This window comes from Octopus bimaculoides, chromosome 25, assembly GCF_046866305.1.
Source record: "Octopus bimaculoides isolate indiv1 chromosome 25, ASM4686630v1, whole genome shotgun sequence".
Taxonomy (NCBI): Eukaryota; Metazoa; Mollusca; class Cephalopoda; order Octopoda; family Octopodidae; genus Octopus; species Octopus bimaculoides.
Window position 1 is genome coordinate 21,088,632 of NC_142952.1, and position 17,769 is coordinate 21,106,400.

Here is a 17,769-nt window from a genome sequence, read left to right on the forward strand (position 1 = left end):
ACATAAATGGATATATATCAAAGGAAGAGTGAAAGAGAGAAGAGGAGGAAAGAGAAAGAAAATAAGAGAAAAATAAAGAGAGAAGGAAGAAAGAAAACAAAGAGTAAATCAAGGAAATGAAAGGAATAAAAAATGCATGACTGTGTAGTAAGAAGCTTGTTTCCCAACCACATGTTTCTGGGTTCAGTCCCACTGTGTAGCACCTTGGGCAAGTATCTTCCACATAAACCTTGGATTGACCAAAGTCTTGAGTCGATTTGGAAGAGAGAAACTGAAGAAACCTGTATTGTATATACATATATATATATATATATATATATATATATATATATATATATATATATATATATATATTATATTATATTATATTATATATTACAATTAAACCTTGGGAGAGGCATTATGCCAGTAATAAACACACGCACTGGTTCAGTCCTTTATTAATTTATATAGTTTTTGTTAAATTATTTCATTGCACTCTTGCAATCTCTTCAGTAACTTGTCTCTCCACTTCCATTTATTTTGAATGTATGATCTGGCGTTGTTTCGAAACTGTTCGGTATGAGCATGTGAGTGTGTGCAAGCTCGTATGTGTGCACGCTCATATGTGTGCTCGCACTTATGTGTTCGTGCTTATATGTAAGTATGTGCGTCCATATGTGTGTTTGTAACAATTTCATTTATATCCGATCAGATAGAGACTTTTTTTTTTATTTTTATATATTTTTTTTTTAAAATTTAAATTTATTTATTTACGTTCATATTCCGCATCATATGTGTGAACAACACATGCAACCATGGGCAATTGTAAGGCCCTCATCTACGTGTATTTGGTGTTCAAAATTGGTTGCGTTTCAGTTATGAGGACCGACTCCTGTATTTGTTGCAACAATGCGTCACCTGGGGGGTCTAGACAGGATTTCTATGCTAATTCTGTCCAGTACACCACCATGTTGTTCTTTGGCATGCTGGTAGAGCACCGAGGTTTGTTTTTGATTATTATAGTCCCTCCAATGTTCGTTTACACGCTCAGCCAAACTTCTTGCCGTTTCACCTATGTATGTCGTGTTTCTGTTTTTACACTCACCATCCATACAGCTTATTTTGTAGACCACATTTCTGGCTTTGCAGTTGGCACCAGGACTATATTTGCACACAATGCAACTCTCCTCAACACACCTTGTTCTTCTGAAGGGATATGTTTTACATATTATATATTATTTTATGTATATTAATAATAAAACATGTATTAGCAAGACAAAAACGAAATGATGGGGTAACTTACGAGCTGAGATGTTACATGGTCAGTGACTGTTAGAAGGTTTGTTTACATAGAGTTATGACGGGGTCACCGATATTATTCCATGGGCTGTAGGCATAAGAACGCTAGTTTACATAGAAATATAAAGGGAGGGTGTTATTGATGTGATGCTAAAGGTTGTGGTCAAGGAGTTATTCGGGTGGGTGAGGGGAGATAATTAAAGTGAATGTTTACATATGTGTCTGCTAGCATGCAGACACCTATGTACAAACACGTGCGTGTACGCACATACACACATACATATGCGCACCCCCATGTGTACATACCCACACACATACACATACACACCCATACAGAAACCTCCACATGCACATATGTACATACACGCTCACCTATACATACGTGCCTGTATCTATACCTACATTCCTGTATATGTACAAACATACAAGTATCCACACCCGCATATACCTACATATGCACGCATGCATATACACACATTTGTATATATTTGTACACACTTGTATGTATGCACAAGTATACACCCATAAACATACTCACACATACACACACACATGTACCCACTCACACACCCACACACGCCCACCCTCACATGCACTCACAAACATACGTATGCATATATGTACCCCAAAACACACGTGTTTTTTGTTTAAGGCTATAAAAAATAATACTATTAATAACACACTGATTTAAAGCGAAGAGCATAAACATGATAAAGAAATATCATTACCCTGTTATATATTAATATCCTTATGTTTGCGTTAATCAGTGTAAAACCGAAGTATAGGGTGTTAGCTGAGAAATAATAATAATAATAACAAAACACATGCTCATAAGGAGAAGGTCAGATCTATGGCTAAGCAGTTGGTGATGCAAGGTAGCCTTAGCTGTAATTACTGGGAAGGAAAAAATTAATCAACTATAGAAGGGGAAAAGGCAAGTTGTGGTGGAAGAAGAAGTGGAAATTATTCATAGGATATTGGTTAAAAAAAAAAAAATATATAATAACTATAATAAAAATACTGCTTGGAGCCTAACCTAGTGGGAATGATGGAGCTAGCTGTAATAAAGGAAGGTATGTTTCTTGAAGTGCTGACAGCGGTACGCTCTCTGAGTGATTTGGTTAACTAGGCGATTCCTGGAGAACAGGATATAAAAAAGTTCTAAGTTACAAAGAGGGCAGAATTCCCTCCCCTTATCATAGGGCACTGAGGTGGCCAGTATAGACCATTCCAAAGAGAATTGCTTATTGCAATCCTTCAGTTCCCAAATAAATTTACTTAGGCCAGTGGTGCTAGCTTTATTTCTATCTCTAAACGACGAATAATGATTCGAGATTCTCTTGGATATCTGTGTCGATGAGCTACCTACATAATATGTGACATCAGTGTTGGAAGTTACCTTGCATTGATACACTACATTTTTGGTCCTTCAATTCTCACCCATCATTTCGTTTTTGTCTTGCTAATACATGTTTTATTATGATCTCCCTGATGAGAAACAAGTGATGATTCCAGCAACCCTTTCTTTTTTTGTGAAATGGCCCTCACTTGCTTCGAAACATATATGTAGGAATTAAAGGAACTTTCATCGACATTCATTTTGCTCCATTTGTTGTTATTATCTATCTATCTATCTATCTCTCTCTCTCTCTCTCTCTCTCTCTCTATATATATATATATATATATATATATATATATATATATATATATATATATATATATATATATATATATATATAATATATATATATATATATATATATATATATATATATATATATATATACAGGGTGTGATGTGTAAATTGTTACCAAATTAAAAAATTTAATTTCACGCATGCACATTGTTTTTAATTTTGTCATCTACACAGTTTAGTAGGGTCAGTTGGGCACCATCTGTGAGAAAAACAGCCCCATGATGCAATTCACTCTGCTAGAAATTTGAAATCAACATGCTGTACTGCTTGGCATTTGCGCCAGAAGCTCCAATATGAACAGATGGTGAACACACAGAACAGTTGGCTCACTGTTTCCCCAAAACATGTACCAAGAGTGATAAAAATCAAACATCCAGTCAACATCATGATATTTGGAGTGATCACTAGTGATGTGACATTATGCCTCCATTCATCTTCCTACATGGTCTCAGACTCAACACAGAGGCCTACATCAAGTGCCTGGAGGAGTTAGTGCTGCCCTGGCTCAAGAGGCTGGCTGGTGGAAGATCCTCTGTCTGGCAACAGGACTCTGTACCATGCCACACAAGCAGGAGAACCCAGTCATGGCTGTCAGACTATTTCTGCGATCACATTAGACCTGACATCTGGCCACCTAACTCCCCAGACTGCAACCCCCCTTGATAATTATGTGGGGCGCAGTTGAGCAACAAAACTCCTTGTGACACCAAAGACGAATTGAAGGCAAGGATTATGACAGCATTCACCAATTTAAACAAGGAGACCATCCAGAAGAGCTGCAGGAGATTCCAAAGTCATCTGGAGGCTGTGATTGAAGCCAATGGGGATTTTATTGAATAAATTTACTTGTTAGTATTTCAAGATATTTTTATGTAATTTAGGTAAATATATCTGTTAAAATGAGATGCCAGCATTATTTTCATTTTTGCGTAATTTAGACAACAATATATTCACTGCACCGTGTGTATGTGTCCCTTCCTCCACTACTTGACAACCGGTGTTGGTGTGTTTGTATCCCCGTAACTTAGCAGTGCAGTAAAATACGTCGACAGGATAAGTACCAGGCTTAAAAAAAGGAAAGTATTGGGGCTGATTCATTTGACTAAAAATTCTTTAAGGCAGTGCCCCAGCATGGTCGCAGTCTAATGACTCAAACAAATAAAAGATAAAAAGAGGAGAAAGAGAGGGTGTATTTATGAACTTCTTTTTACTGTTAACCTAAGAGTCCTAGTAGCTAAAATATTCAGAAAATTACACAGCATTTTGAATGCACGGTATAGGTTTTTAACCTGTCAGTAAATGTGAAAAAGACTGAAGTGTTGTTCTAACTTAAACTGGGAGTGCAAATCAGTCCCTATAGTGAAAAAGATCATATACTGAGGCAGCACAATTTCTGATGGCAACAGCCTGGATGTAGATAGAATTGGTTGGTTACAATTACAGTTACTTTTGAGAAGTTCAATAACTGATTGTGGAAATAATATGGCATAAAACTTATCAAGAAAATGCACTGAGCAGTAGTACTATCTTGTTTGTTATGTTCTGCTTAAACTTACAAACTGTATTGTCACCATATGAAAAAAGCTGATGAGCTGTCACCTATGCTTGTTACAATCTATAATGAACATTTCTAATCAAAATGTCCAGTAAAGGGTAAATATGTCTAGTGCAGAGTCTATACTGATGCAATCACAATTATGCTTGGTGGGGGTACATAATATGTACAGACATTAGGATATGATTCACATGGAAGCTGCAGAAGATGGGCCCAGAAACTTCATTATGATGAAGTCATCAAATGAAGTAGATGGCCTGAGTGAAACTGCATGAGAGAAAACAGCAACTGATCACAAACACGAGGAGAGGGCAAGGATGGAAGGAATAAACGTTACAAAGTCTAATAGGGTGAAACAACAGGAAGAAAGAAAGAGAAACTACAGCAAGGTCAATTATGTTGGGATTACCAACAATATTCTGCAATAATTGTGGTCAAGGTTGTGCTTAACCTAAAGGGTTACAATCCAACAAAAGAGCAAAACATTGTTGATGAAATTTCTTTGCCATATTCAAAATGGCTTTGCATTCTGGATCCAAATTCCACCGAAATTGAATTTGCTTTTCATCCTTTTGGGGTTGATAAATTAAGTACCTGTTGAACTCTGGGATTGATGTAATCAGTTATCCTCTCCCACAAAATTTCAGGCTCTGTGCCAAAAGTTAGAAAGAATAGTTTTTATTATTGTTATTATATGATTGTTGTTGTTGTTATTCTTATTACCATAAAAGCAGCAAGCTGGCAGAATCATTAGCATGCCAGGCAAAATGCTTAGCGGTCTTTACATTCTGAGTTCAAATTCTGGCATGGTCGACTTTGCCTTTCATCCTTCTGAGGTCAATAAAATAAGTACCACTTGAGCAATGGGGCCAATGTATTCAATTTACCTGTTCCCCTGAACTTGCTGGCATTGCACCAAAAGTTGAAACCATTATTATTATTATTATTATTATTATTATTATTATTATTATTATTATTATTATTATTATTATTATTATTATGTAGTAGTAGTTCTTGATGCAGAAGCCACATTAGAAATAGTAAATAAGGAGCTGTTTAATGCCAAACTGCCCACTCTGTCAGTTGAGAGATATTTATAGAGAGGGTGCTGGAGTCTTAAGCACTTTGAAATTTATTATTGTATGTTGATTCATCAAGAGGGGAGGAGACAGAGGAGATAAGGAAGGAAGAAAACGACTGAAAGAGAGGGAAAAGAAGTAGAAGCTAAAGAAACATAAAAGATAAGTTCTGAATTTAAGAGTGCCATAAAACTCACACTATTTTACTAACAGATAATCTGAAACACTAAGCATATTTATAGCAATACACAAACGTGTGTGGATGTGTGTTTATGTGTATGCTCATCATCATCATAGTAACGTTTACTTTTCCCATGCTTGCATTGATCAGGTAGATGACAACAAGGCAAACTTTTCTATGGCTGGATCCTCTTCCTGATCTCAACCCTCACCTGTTATCAAGCGAAGTAATAACCTCCCCCTCCGGAGTATCAAACAATGATCAGCTTCAACATGTTTTCATAGAGAACTGGAAACAAGCAATACCATTTACGTAAATTGTGAAGCTTTTGGTTACAGAGTGTGACATGCGAAGAAATCTCAAGAAGCTTGAAGATTCTTTTGCAGCAGACTGCAAGTAAACAACAGCAGACTGTAAGTAAACAACAGCAGACATACTGAAAACAAAGACAAATATAAACCCACTCACACACATACATAACAATCCTCTTCGGTTTCCATTTACCAATTTTACTCACAAGGTATTGATCAACAGAATTTGAAGAAATGGTTACGGTAGAGAATACCAACCAACTAACCATAGTGGGACTGAACCTCTAACCATATAGTTCATAAGTGAACTTTTTAACTACATAGCTGTGCCTGCACATTTATTTATTTATATATGTAGACAGATGCAGCAATCATGAGGTCTTGATTTTAATTCCACTGCATAACATCTTGATCAAATATCACAATACCTTGTGGGTAGGTGATAATTGTCTGAATGGAAGCACTTCAGATGAATTGTGTCTGTAACATAAAGGTCCACTCTTGTCATAATTTTATACTGATTCTGCCTTAGAATTACATTAAGCACACACACACACACATATATATATATATATATATATATATATACACACTATGTGATCAAAAGTATCCAGACACCCACCTGATAATGAAGTACAAATTTGGGCCACTCTCCACTGGGAACAGTGGCAGTCAATATGGTGTTGGCCCACCCTTAGCCTTGATGATAGCTTCCACACATTGTAGGTCATGTTTAGTGGCAGGGGTCTATTGTGATTTTGTTTTCATGATATGAGAAGTGCTTGAGATTTTAAAGACGAACAAAATGTTTAAGTTAAAACCTTCCATGTGGTTGAAACAATTAGGTGGCAGGTCTCCTGGGAAATGGCAGCCCATTCTTTGCAGAGCATCGAAATGAGCAAGGGTATTGATGTGGGTCAATGTGGTCTAGCATGAAGTTGGCATTCCAAAACATCCCAGAGATATTCGATGGAATTTAAATCAGGATTCTGCATAGACCAGTCTATTAGTGGGATGTTGTTGTCATCAAACCAACCCCTACAACCCCTGCAGTATGGACAGGTGCTCGGTCATGTTGAAAGACACAACGGTCATCCTCTAACTGGCTTTCAACGGGAAGTAATATGAAAGTGGTTAAAATGTCAGTGTAAGCTTGTGCTGTGATAGTGCCACATAAGGCAACAAGGGGGCCTAGCCCCCTCCAGGAGAAATATGACTACACATGACTCCATCACCGCTGAATTTCACAGTCAGCACTATCCAGACTGGTGCATATCATTCACTAGGTATTCGTCACACCCACGCACTACCATCAGATCACAACATTGTGTACTGTGATTCATCATCATCATCATCATCATCATCGTTTAACGTCCGCTTTCCATGCTAGCATGGGTTGGACGATTTGACTGAGGACTGGTGAAACCGGATGGCAACACCAGGCTCCAGTCTGATTTGGCAGAGTTTCTACAGCTGGATGCCCTTCCTAACGCCAACCACTCAGAGAGTGTAGTGGGTGCTTTTACGTGTCACCCGCACGAAAACGGCCACGCTCGAAATGGTGTCTTTTATGTGCCACCCGCACAAGCCAGTCCAGGGGCACTGGCAACGATCTCGCTCGAAAATCCTACAGGAGCCAGTCAGGCGGTACTGGCAACGGCCACGCTCAAAATGGTGCATCTCATGTGCCACCCGCACAAGAACCAGTCCAGGGGCACTGGCAACGATCTTACTTGGCTTGCCGGGTCTTCTCACGCACAGCCCATTTCCAAAGGTCTCGGTCCGTAGTCATCGCCTCGGTGAGGCCCAATGTACGAAGGTCTTGCCTCACCACCTCAGCCCAGGTCTTCCTGGGCCTACCTCTTCCACGGGTTCCCTCAACTGTTAGGGTGTGGCACTTTTTCACGCAGCTATCCTCCTCCATTCTCACCACATGTCCATACCAGCGCAATCGTCTCTCTTGCACGCCACAACTGATGCTTCTAATGTTCAGCTTTTCTCTCAAGATACTTACACTCTGACGGGTATTCACATTGACATTACACATCCAACGGAGCATACTGGCTTCATTCCTTGCGAGCTTACGTATGTCCTCAGCAGTTACAGCCCATGTTTCACTGCCATGTAGCATGGTTGTTCGTACGCATGCGTCATACAGTCTGCCTTTTACTCTGAGTGAGAGTCCCTTTGTCGCCAGCAGGGGTAAGAGCTCTCTAAACTTTGCCCAGGCTATTCTTATTCTAGCAGCTACACTTTCAGCGCACCCACCCCCACTACTAACTTGGTCGCCCAGATAGCGGAAGCTATCGACTACCTCTAGTTTTTCACCCTGGAATGAGATAGAAGTTGTTTCCTGTTTGTTTGCAGTCTTTATTGCACCTGAACATCTGCCACAAACAAAAACTAACTTGCTAGTTAACCTGCCTTTGATGTTGCTGCACCTCTTATGTGTCCATAGCTTGCACCGGGTACATCTTATAGAGTTACTACCTACTCCTTTTCTACATACTGAGCAGGGCCATCTACCTGAAGGGGTTTGTGTTTTATCTACCTTCCTACTTATTAGGATTTTGGTTTTAGCTAGGTTGACTCTAAGGCCCTTCAATTCTAGACCTTGCTTCCACACCTGAAACTTCTCCTCTAGTTCTGATAGTGACTCCGCAATTAGGGCAAGGTCATCAGCATAGAGGAGCTCCCAGGGGCAACCTGTCTTGAACTCCTCTGTGATTGCCTGGAGGACTATGGTAAATAATAGGGGGCTGAGGACGGAACCTTGGTGGACCCCTACCTCTACCCGGAATTCATTGCTGTACTCATTTCCAACCCTCACCTTACTGGCCGCATCTCTGTACATGGCTCGCACAGCTCTCACTAGCCATTCTTCTATCCCAAGTTTCCTCATTGACCACCAGATAAGGGATCGGGGGACCCTGTCAAAGGCTTTCTCCATGTCAACGAAAGCCAGGTACAGAGGTTTATCCTTGGCTAGGTATTTCTCTTGCAACTGTCTCACTAGAAATAAGGCATCAGTAGTGCTTTTACCTGGCACGAACCCAAACTGCATCTCATCTAAATTGATTCGCTCCCTAATTAGTTGGGCTATGACCCTCTCTGTAACTTTCATAACCTGATCTAACAGCTTGATGCCTCTGTAATTATTTGTATCTAAAGCGTCCCCTTTACCTTTGTAGCAGTTGACTATGATGCTGCTACACCAGTCATAGGGTATGACTCCTTCGTGTATCACCTGGTTCGTAATACGGGTGACTAGGCTATAGCCAACACTGCCAGATATTTTGAGCATCTCTGCAGTGATTCCTGATGGGCCGGGGGCTTTCCCGGTCTTCATACTCTTAATTGCTTTATCTACCCTGGTACTATCAACTCGGATAGCTGGTCCCTCTATTGGGTCGACATAAGGCAGGCTCTCTTTCTCCCATTCATTCTCTTTATTAAGCAATCTATCGTAGTGGCATCTCCAGACCTCTTTCTTTGCATCCTCATTTAATGCAAGCGTACCATCATCCATGCGAACACATTTCTCTCCTACAACATCACTATTCTCTCTCCTACACTGTCTTGCAACCCGAAATACCTCGAGTCTTTGGTCCTCACGGCGCAGAACATTGGCAAATCTTTCCTTATCTGCTTCCCCTCTGGCTAAATAAACCTGTCGCCTAGCCTCCCTTCTGGCACATTGGTACAATTCCCTGCTACCACACACAATTGTTTTCCACTATTCTATAGTCCAGTTTTGACACTCTTCACACCATGCAAGGAGGCATTGGGCAGCTGTTCTTCTAGGGAAACCAAGCTTCCACACCTTGTGCCAAACAGCTATTATAGTCGTTGGAGTAGATCCTGTCGCAGTTTGGAATTTGTGTGATGGTAGTGAGGGGTGAGAGAAAATTATGCTATATGACCCTCTCCAACTCTTGACAGTCTGTAAGGGTTAACAAGGGAGGTTGGCCCAAGGGAGGTTATACACATCCTCTCATGTTTCCACATCACAATTACTTTAGAATCAGTGGACCTAGGGACGTTCAGGAGGGTGGAAATGTTGCATACAGGCTTAGTAGACAAGTGGCACCCAACCACCTGACCATGTTGAAAGTCCATTAGTTCCACAGAGCATCCCGCTCTGCTGCTTAGCACTGTCTGCTAGCTACTGAGATTGCTGACCATGTGTTGCACATGGAAAATGGTAGTGCTGTGGTGCCCTCTGTGATCTACTGTGTTGCCCTTTATGATAAACACACATTTCACAGGGCATCCAGACACTTTTGATCACATAATGTATATATATGGAATACACAGCCACTTTCACACGAATTCGATGAGCCAGGTTTAGTTGATCAATCAACACTCAGGGTCAGAAATCCTGAGATACTATGGTGTGTAGTATCTCCTGATGACCCCCATACACTTGCTGGCTTCCAGTATGTGGAGCTTTCGACTGGTAGCACTTACATGTGCAAGTTGTTTGCAAAACGTGTGTGTTTGTGTTTGTGCGTGTGTGTGTGTGTGTGTATCTTATCTTTTATCTTTTACTTGTTTCAGTCATTAGACTGCAGCCATGCTGGGGCACTGCCTTGAAGAATTTATAGTCAAATATTTCGACCCCAGTACTTTTTGTTTTAAGCCTGGTACTTATTCTGAATTGCTAAGTTATAGGGATATAAACACACCAACACTGGTTGTTGAGTAGTGGAGATGGGGGGGGGGGGGACAAACACAGACACACACACACATATATATATATATATATATATATATATATATATATATACACACACACACACACGACAGGCTTCTTTCAGTTTCTGTCTACCAAATCCACTCACAAGGCTTTGGTCAGCCTAAGGTTATAGTAGAAGACACTTACCCAAGGTGCCACACAGTGGGGCTGAACCCGGAACCATATGGTTGGGAAGCAAGCTTCTTACCACACAGCCACACCTGAATCTGTACACACACACATACACACACCTATATACCCAGGTTCTCATCATCCACTGCAATCCCCACTCCTTACTTGTACCTTCTAGGCAATACCTGGCCATATATTTTATGACCTCCATACCTTGAGGGCATGTCCTAGCAATTGCCACCATCTATCTCTCTCTTCCTAACTTTACCATCATATCTATGCTCTGATCCTTATCACTTGTGAGTATACCCTGGCACTTCACCACCATCTCTCTCCTGCTCTGTCTTGCACTTTTGCTGTCTCTCTCACTCCCTCTCTCTCTTTCCCTTGCTCTTTCCTCTGGATGGGTAGCCATGTTTTTCCTCTACAGCAGCACACCTGTTTCTTCCTTCATTCTTGATAACACTCTCTTCTCTTGCTCTTCACTGTGGCTAGATAACCAAGTAACTCCTTTACATCAGCACATCTGTTTTTGTCCTCTTTTCTCTTCTTTCTCTCTCTCTCTCTCTGGTCAGTTAACCATGTATCTCCTCTATAGCAGACACCTGTTTCTGACTTTCTGTTTCTCTGTCATACTCTAACCTTTCATTGTCTGACACAAGATCACCTTCTCCAATGCCCCTCCCCACCGCCATGCAAGATACCTGTTTCTACCTCTGTCTCACTTTTACACTCCTCCAATGTCCCCTCCCCTCTCAAAATTTCTTGTCTTGCTAGTTACTTGGTGATCCTGCCAGTGCTGGTGCCACATAAAAAAACATCCAGCCCACACTGAACTAGTTGGCATTTGGAAGTGGATCCACCTGTAAAAACCATGCTAAAACTGACCTCATCTGTGCTTGGTGCCACATAAAAAGCACTCAGTCCATTCTGCAGGGTGGCTAGTGTTAGGAAGGGCATCCAGCCATAAAACTCATGCCAAAACAGACACAGTAACCTAGGATAGTCTTCTACCTGGCTGGCTCCTGTCAAAGTGTCCAACTATGCCAGTATGGAAGGCAGATGTTAAACAATGATGATGATGATGTTGATCATCGTCATCATCATGGGCAACAACTCCTACTTGTTATCTCTCTTTCATTAGACCTGGCCATGTCCAAATTTTAAAATATACATATAAATACATACATATATGCACATCCATACAGAATATGTGCACACACACACACACACACACCTGCATTACCCATTTTGTTGTGTTTGAGTATGAGCATATGACTGAGGAGTTCCACATACTTTCACATATTTTGGGGCCAAACTTAGTCCATGGGATTGTGTATTCATAAGTTTGTGTATATATTTTTCTGTGAATCATGCAATATCATACACACATGCAGTCTAGTGTGTGTGTGTGTGTGTGTGTGTGTGTGTGTGTGCATAGCACCAGCACCATCCCAGATATAGGAGTAGTACTTGTAGAGTGTCTGTAAGTGTTGGCTGTTAAAATATTTTCTGACCCAGAAGAGAAAGGCCAATCTCTGAGATGCAGTCCTAGCTATATTAAATATATGCTTTCACCAGGAAAGGTCTTCTAGGATAGTGAGGCCCAGTATTTGGAGTGACTGAGAGAGCTAGCTGTGTATTGGTCATGTTTAGTGGCAGGGGTCTGTTGTGATTTTGTTTTCATGATATGAGAAGTGCTTGAGATTTTAAAGGCTATCAAAATGTTTAAGTTAAAACCTTCCATCATAATTTTATTTAAGAAGCTTTTGTTTTCAATCAGAAATAGCTGAATCACTGTCAGAACTAGAGAAGTTTCAGTTATGGAAGCAAGGTCTAGAATCAAAGGGCCTTAGAGTTAACCAAACAAAAACCAAGGTCTTAGTAAGTAGGAAGACAGACAAATCACAAATCCCCTCAGGTAGATGGCCCTGCTTGATATATTGAAAAGGTGTAGGTAGAAACTCCATAAGATGCACCTAGTGCAAGCTATGGACACGTAAGAGGTGCAGCAGTATCAGAGGAAGGTTAAGAAGGAAACTAGCTTTTGTGTGTGGAAGATGCACAGGTACAATAAACACTGAAAAAATACAGAAAATAGACTCCCTCAACTGCCATGGAGGTAAGCTAAGGGTAGTAGATAGCTTCTGTTATCTAGGTGACCAAGTTAGTAGCAGAGGTGGATGCTCTAAGAGCATAGCTGTGAGAATAAGAATAGGCTGGACAAAGTCCAGAGTGAAAGGTAGATTGTATGATGCCTGTGTGCAAACAGCTAAGCTACACAGCAGTGAAACATGAGCTGTGACTGCTGAGGCCATGCATAGACTTGAAAGGAATGAAGCCAATATGCTTCACTGAATGTGCAATGTCAGTGTGCATGTATAACAGAGTGTAAGCATCTTGTGGGAAAAGTTGGGCATAAGAGGCATCAGATGTGGTATGCAAGAGATACAACTGCACTGATATGGTCATGTGGTGCACATGGACAAAGACAGCTGTGTAAAGAAGTGCTGATCTCTACCTGTGTAGGAAACCTATGGTAGAGGTAGACCCAGAAAGACATGGGGTGAGGTGTTGAAACATGATATTTGAACTTTGGGCCTCACACAGGCAATGACTAGTGTCCTAGACCTTTGGCAATATTCTGTGCTTGAGTAGACCTGTCAAGCAAAGCAGCCAATACTGGTGACATGAGGAACGCTCCTTTCAAGGGTTGGGCCTCACGGAGGCAATGACGAATGACCAAGACCTTGGCATTATGTCATGCTTGACCCATCAAACCAAGTAAAATCACAGTCATAGCAGATACTGGTGTCATATAAATGGCACCTGTGCCAGTGCCATGTAAAGCCATCCATTACATTCTCAGAGTGGTTGGCATTAGGAAAGTCATCTGGCCATAGAAAACCAAGCCAAATCAGACTGGAGTCTGGTGTAGCCTTTCAGCTTGCCAGCCCTGGTCAAACTGTCCAACCCATGCCAGCATGAACAACAGACGTTAAATCATGATGATGATGATGATGATGATGATGATGATGATGATGATAGCATAATGATGAAAAATAAAGCTATTTTTCAAAACTCTGCAAAGTTCTCAAATATTTATGATATTAATAGAATGATATAAACAGTGTATATAATTGGAAATATGGTCATGAAAGAGTAGAAAGAAAAAACGAAACAAAACAAAACAAAACAAAAGTAAAATAAGGCAAAACAATCTGTGGTAGTTATTGGTGGTCATACAGTGAAGTTTGTGAGGTTGGCTATGCTTATGAGCTAAAGAAACTGCTTTCCCTAAAAGCCTTCTGTCTCTATAAGACACTAACACATTCCAACTCAGAAACATTTCTTTAAAATATTCAGCTTCATAAGATGCTAAACATAAATGATTTTAAAACAGTTATACATGAAATTGTTAACAAATGCTGAATCATATAACAAAGTATTTGCAAAATAAAATAGAAGAATCAAAATAGAAAAAATAATTAAAAAAACTAACTCCTTCTTGTCCTGGAGTGTCCCATATCTGGAACTTGTATGTAGTACCATCTAACTGGATTGATTTTGATAAGAAACTAGAACTGAAATAATAAAAAAGAGAAAACACAATATAAATTAAGCATTTTAATTTTTTTTTTTAACTAGATATAAAAAGGAAAAACCTTAATTTCAAAATCATTATTTTTGAGAAGGGAAAGTATTACACTTTCAATTATTTTACCTTATAAAATCATACAGTTGTTGGTTTGAAGGCAATGGCTACGTGAAACAAATTGATCATAAAAAGTTTCTACCATATGACTTTCATATCTCCAGCCATAAAGATGTAAAGGACAAAAAGTGTGTCAGAAGTGAACTGGCTGGAGATAACCCTTAATGGTGAACATTAATGGGGTTCAATAAAGTACTAGTCAAGTAGAAGAGTATCAACATAATCAACAGTTCCACCACCACCACCACCACTACTTGTCCCCATTTATCAAACTATATCAGTAGCACTAGCCATGCATTGATTGAGACTTTGGTTCCTTGATAGGTCAAACAATTAACTATTTATGCATACTAGTGCTGAGTAAGGAAGCTTTTGCATTGGAACCTAGAGAAGAAAAATAACTGAAGGAACCAGGGCATGACATAGAATCAAGTGAAAAAACGCATTGTACATAATGCTTTGGAAGATTCTGTGGAGAATTTATATTCCACCAGGAATCCAAAGATTCCAAACACATCTTCATTGTGATGATGATGAAGGCTTCAATAACTGTTATTTAATGTCTAGCTTTTATCTTTTACTTGCTTAAGTCACTGGACAGAACTATGCTGGGACAATGCCTTGAAGGATTTTAGTCAAACAAATAGTCCCTAGAACTTTTTTTTAAAGTCTGGTACTTATTCTATCGGTCTATTTTGCCAAACTACTAAGTTACAGGGACATAAACCAACACCAATTCCAAGCAGTGGGGGAGGGGATGACAAACACAAAAGCACACACACGAGAAGCTTCCACACAGTTTCCATCTACCAAATCTACTCTCAAGGCATTGGTTGGCCTGGGGCTACAGAAGAAGATGCTTGCCCAAGGTGACGCATAGTGGGGCTGAAACCAAAACCAAACATTCCAACTTTCTTTTTTTACTATATGATCTTGCATATTCTTATTGTTATTTCTGAAATCATCCAGCCAACATGGGCCTAAACATTGGTTGTGTGGTTAAGAAGTTTGCTTCATATATATCTTGTTCTGGGTTCAGTTCCACTAAGCAGCACTTCAAGCAAGTATCCTCTACCAAAGCCTTGGTTCAGCAATATTTTGTAAGTGAAATATAACACAGAAAATGTGTGTGTGTGTGTGTGTGTGTGTGTGTGTGTGTGTGTGTGTGTGTGTGTGTGTGTGCATGTGCGTGCGTGCATTCACATGTGTGTGCAAATATATATTTCACCAATGTTAATCAGTAAAGGTTGTAAAGATTGGCAAGAAAACTGAAAAGTTGGTGTTTTGGGACAGCGTCCTCATTGATATTTGTTCTGCATGGGGTTACAAACACTCTCTATCACTTTCAGCACTATAAATGCAATAAATCATTGATTGGTCCATTAGAAATGTGAAACCAATGACACTATATCCAGAAGGAGGATTCAATAACACCCAACCAAGCATGGCTATTCATTTGGACCACTCCATATTCCCAGAAAGTAGATTCCACATAATGTCACAATCCACTTGGTCTCTCTCATTAGGCTACATCCAAATTTATTCAAGCAGTCACATGGAGTGAATGCTTAGAGAAATAAATCAAGACTAGTAAACAAAATAGACACAGATGTGGCTGTGTGGTAAGAAGTTTGCTTCCCAACCACATGGTTCAAGGTTCAGTGTGGCACTTTGGGCAAGTGCCTTCTACTATAGTCTCAGGCTGACCAAAGCCTTGTGAGTAGATTAGGTAGACAGAAACTGAAAGAAACTCGTCATATATATATGTGTATGTGTGTCTTTATGTCTGTCCCCCACTACTGCTTGGTGTTGATATGTTTATGATCTTTCTAACTTAGCAGTTCAGCACAAGAGAACAATAGACTAAATACCAGTTTAACAAAATGTAAGTACTGGAGTTGATTCATTCAACTGAAAATTCTTCAAGGCAGTGCCCTAGCATGGCAGCAGTTTAATGACTGAGACAAGTAAAAAAAAAAAAAGAAAAGAAAAATCAATTCCACCACTTGCTGGATATACAGCATATAATGTGGTAACTCAGAGTTTCTGATCCAGTTTCAATCCTCGGCTAAAACAAATTTGTTTGTCTCATCGTTTATCTTTCATCTGTTTCAGTCATTCAACTATGGTCTTGAAGGGTTTTCATTGAACAAATCAATCCCAATACTTAATTTTATTAATAATATTTACCAAACTGCTAAGTTACGAGGATGTAAAAAAACCAAGACCAGTTATTAAGTGGTGGAATGAATAATTACAAATCTAAAGATACACACACACACATGATGGGCTTCTCTCAGTTTCCATCTACCAAATTCACTCACAAGGCATTGGTTAACCCAGAGCTATAGTAGAAGGCACTTTCCCAAGGTGCCATGCAATGAGACTGATCTCAAAACCACGTGGGTGCAAAGAAAGCTTCTTAACCACACAGCCATGTCTATAATGGACCTTAAGTAAAGAAAACATTTCACTATAACCAACAGTCTTGGGTCTTGTGTCAATATACAGTCTACTAGAAATAACAGTCAAACTCCTTTAAATTACACTCTCATGAAAAATTTTTTAAAAAGGGGAAAAGAAGGATGTGCAGAATAATGTAGTCCTACTAAAAGATTGGATGCGAGTGGAATTTTTTTGAGCATATATCTGTTTGATCATAAACAACCTGCAGCTAAACAACAACTACAAGATTGGTTTTTGAAAATAAATATGTATTTGAAATGTATTAAAAAAGGCAACAATCAAAATTACAACCTAAATTTAAAAAAAATAAATATATACAAAATATAGAATGTATAGAATAAAATAAAAACATAGTTTTAGCACCAATTTTGACAGAGAAAAGAGCAACAAGTACTACCAACATCAAAGAGCTTGTTGCTTGACTGTGTCTCAAGTTGGTGCTTATAATGGACTGTATTTCATGGCATAAAAGATGCATGGCCAAATTAGAAAAACTTCAATTTCATCAGCTCATATTCAGGAAAACAGTTTTTAGTGCATTAAAGCTTATTGCATGCCCAACTTCACATAGGGGTGGTTCTTTTAAGATTTTTTTGGGACACACACACACACACA

General features: G+C 39.5%; 1 protein-coding gene across 2 annotated transcripts in view; it reads right to left on the reverse strand.

Moving 5' to 3' along the window:
• The window catches only part of LOC106879737 (ras-related protein Rab-5A-like), a 92,990-nt gene that overhangs the window by 75,013 nt on the left and 208 nt on the right, over positions 1–17,769 (reverse strand). For both annotated transcript variants that reach the window (XM_089341989.1, XM_089341990.1), the window contains exon 2: positions 14,476–14,557. In XM_089341989.1, the coding sequence (XP_089198115.1) occupies positions 14,476–14,557 (82 nt within the window). The remainder of the gene's footprint in view (positions 1–14,475; positions 14,558–17,769) is intronic.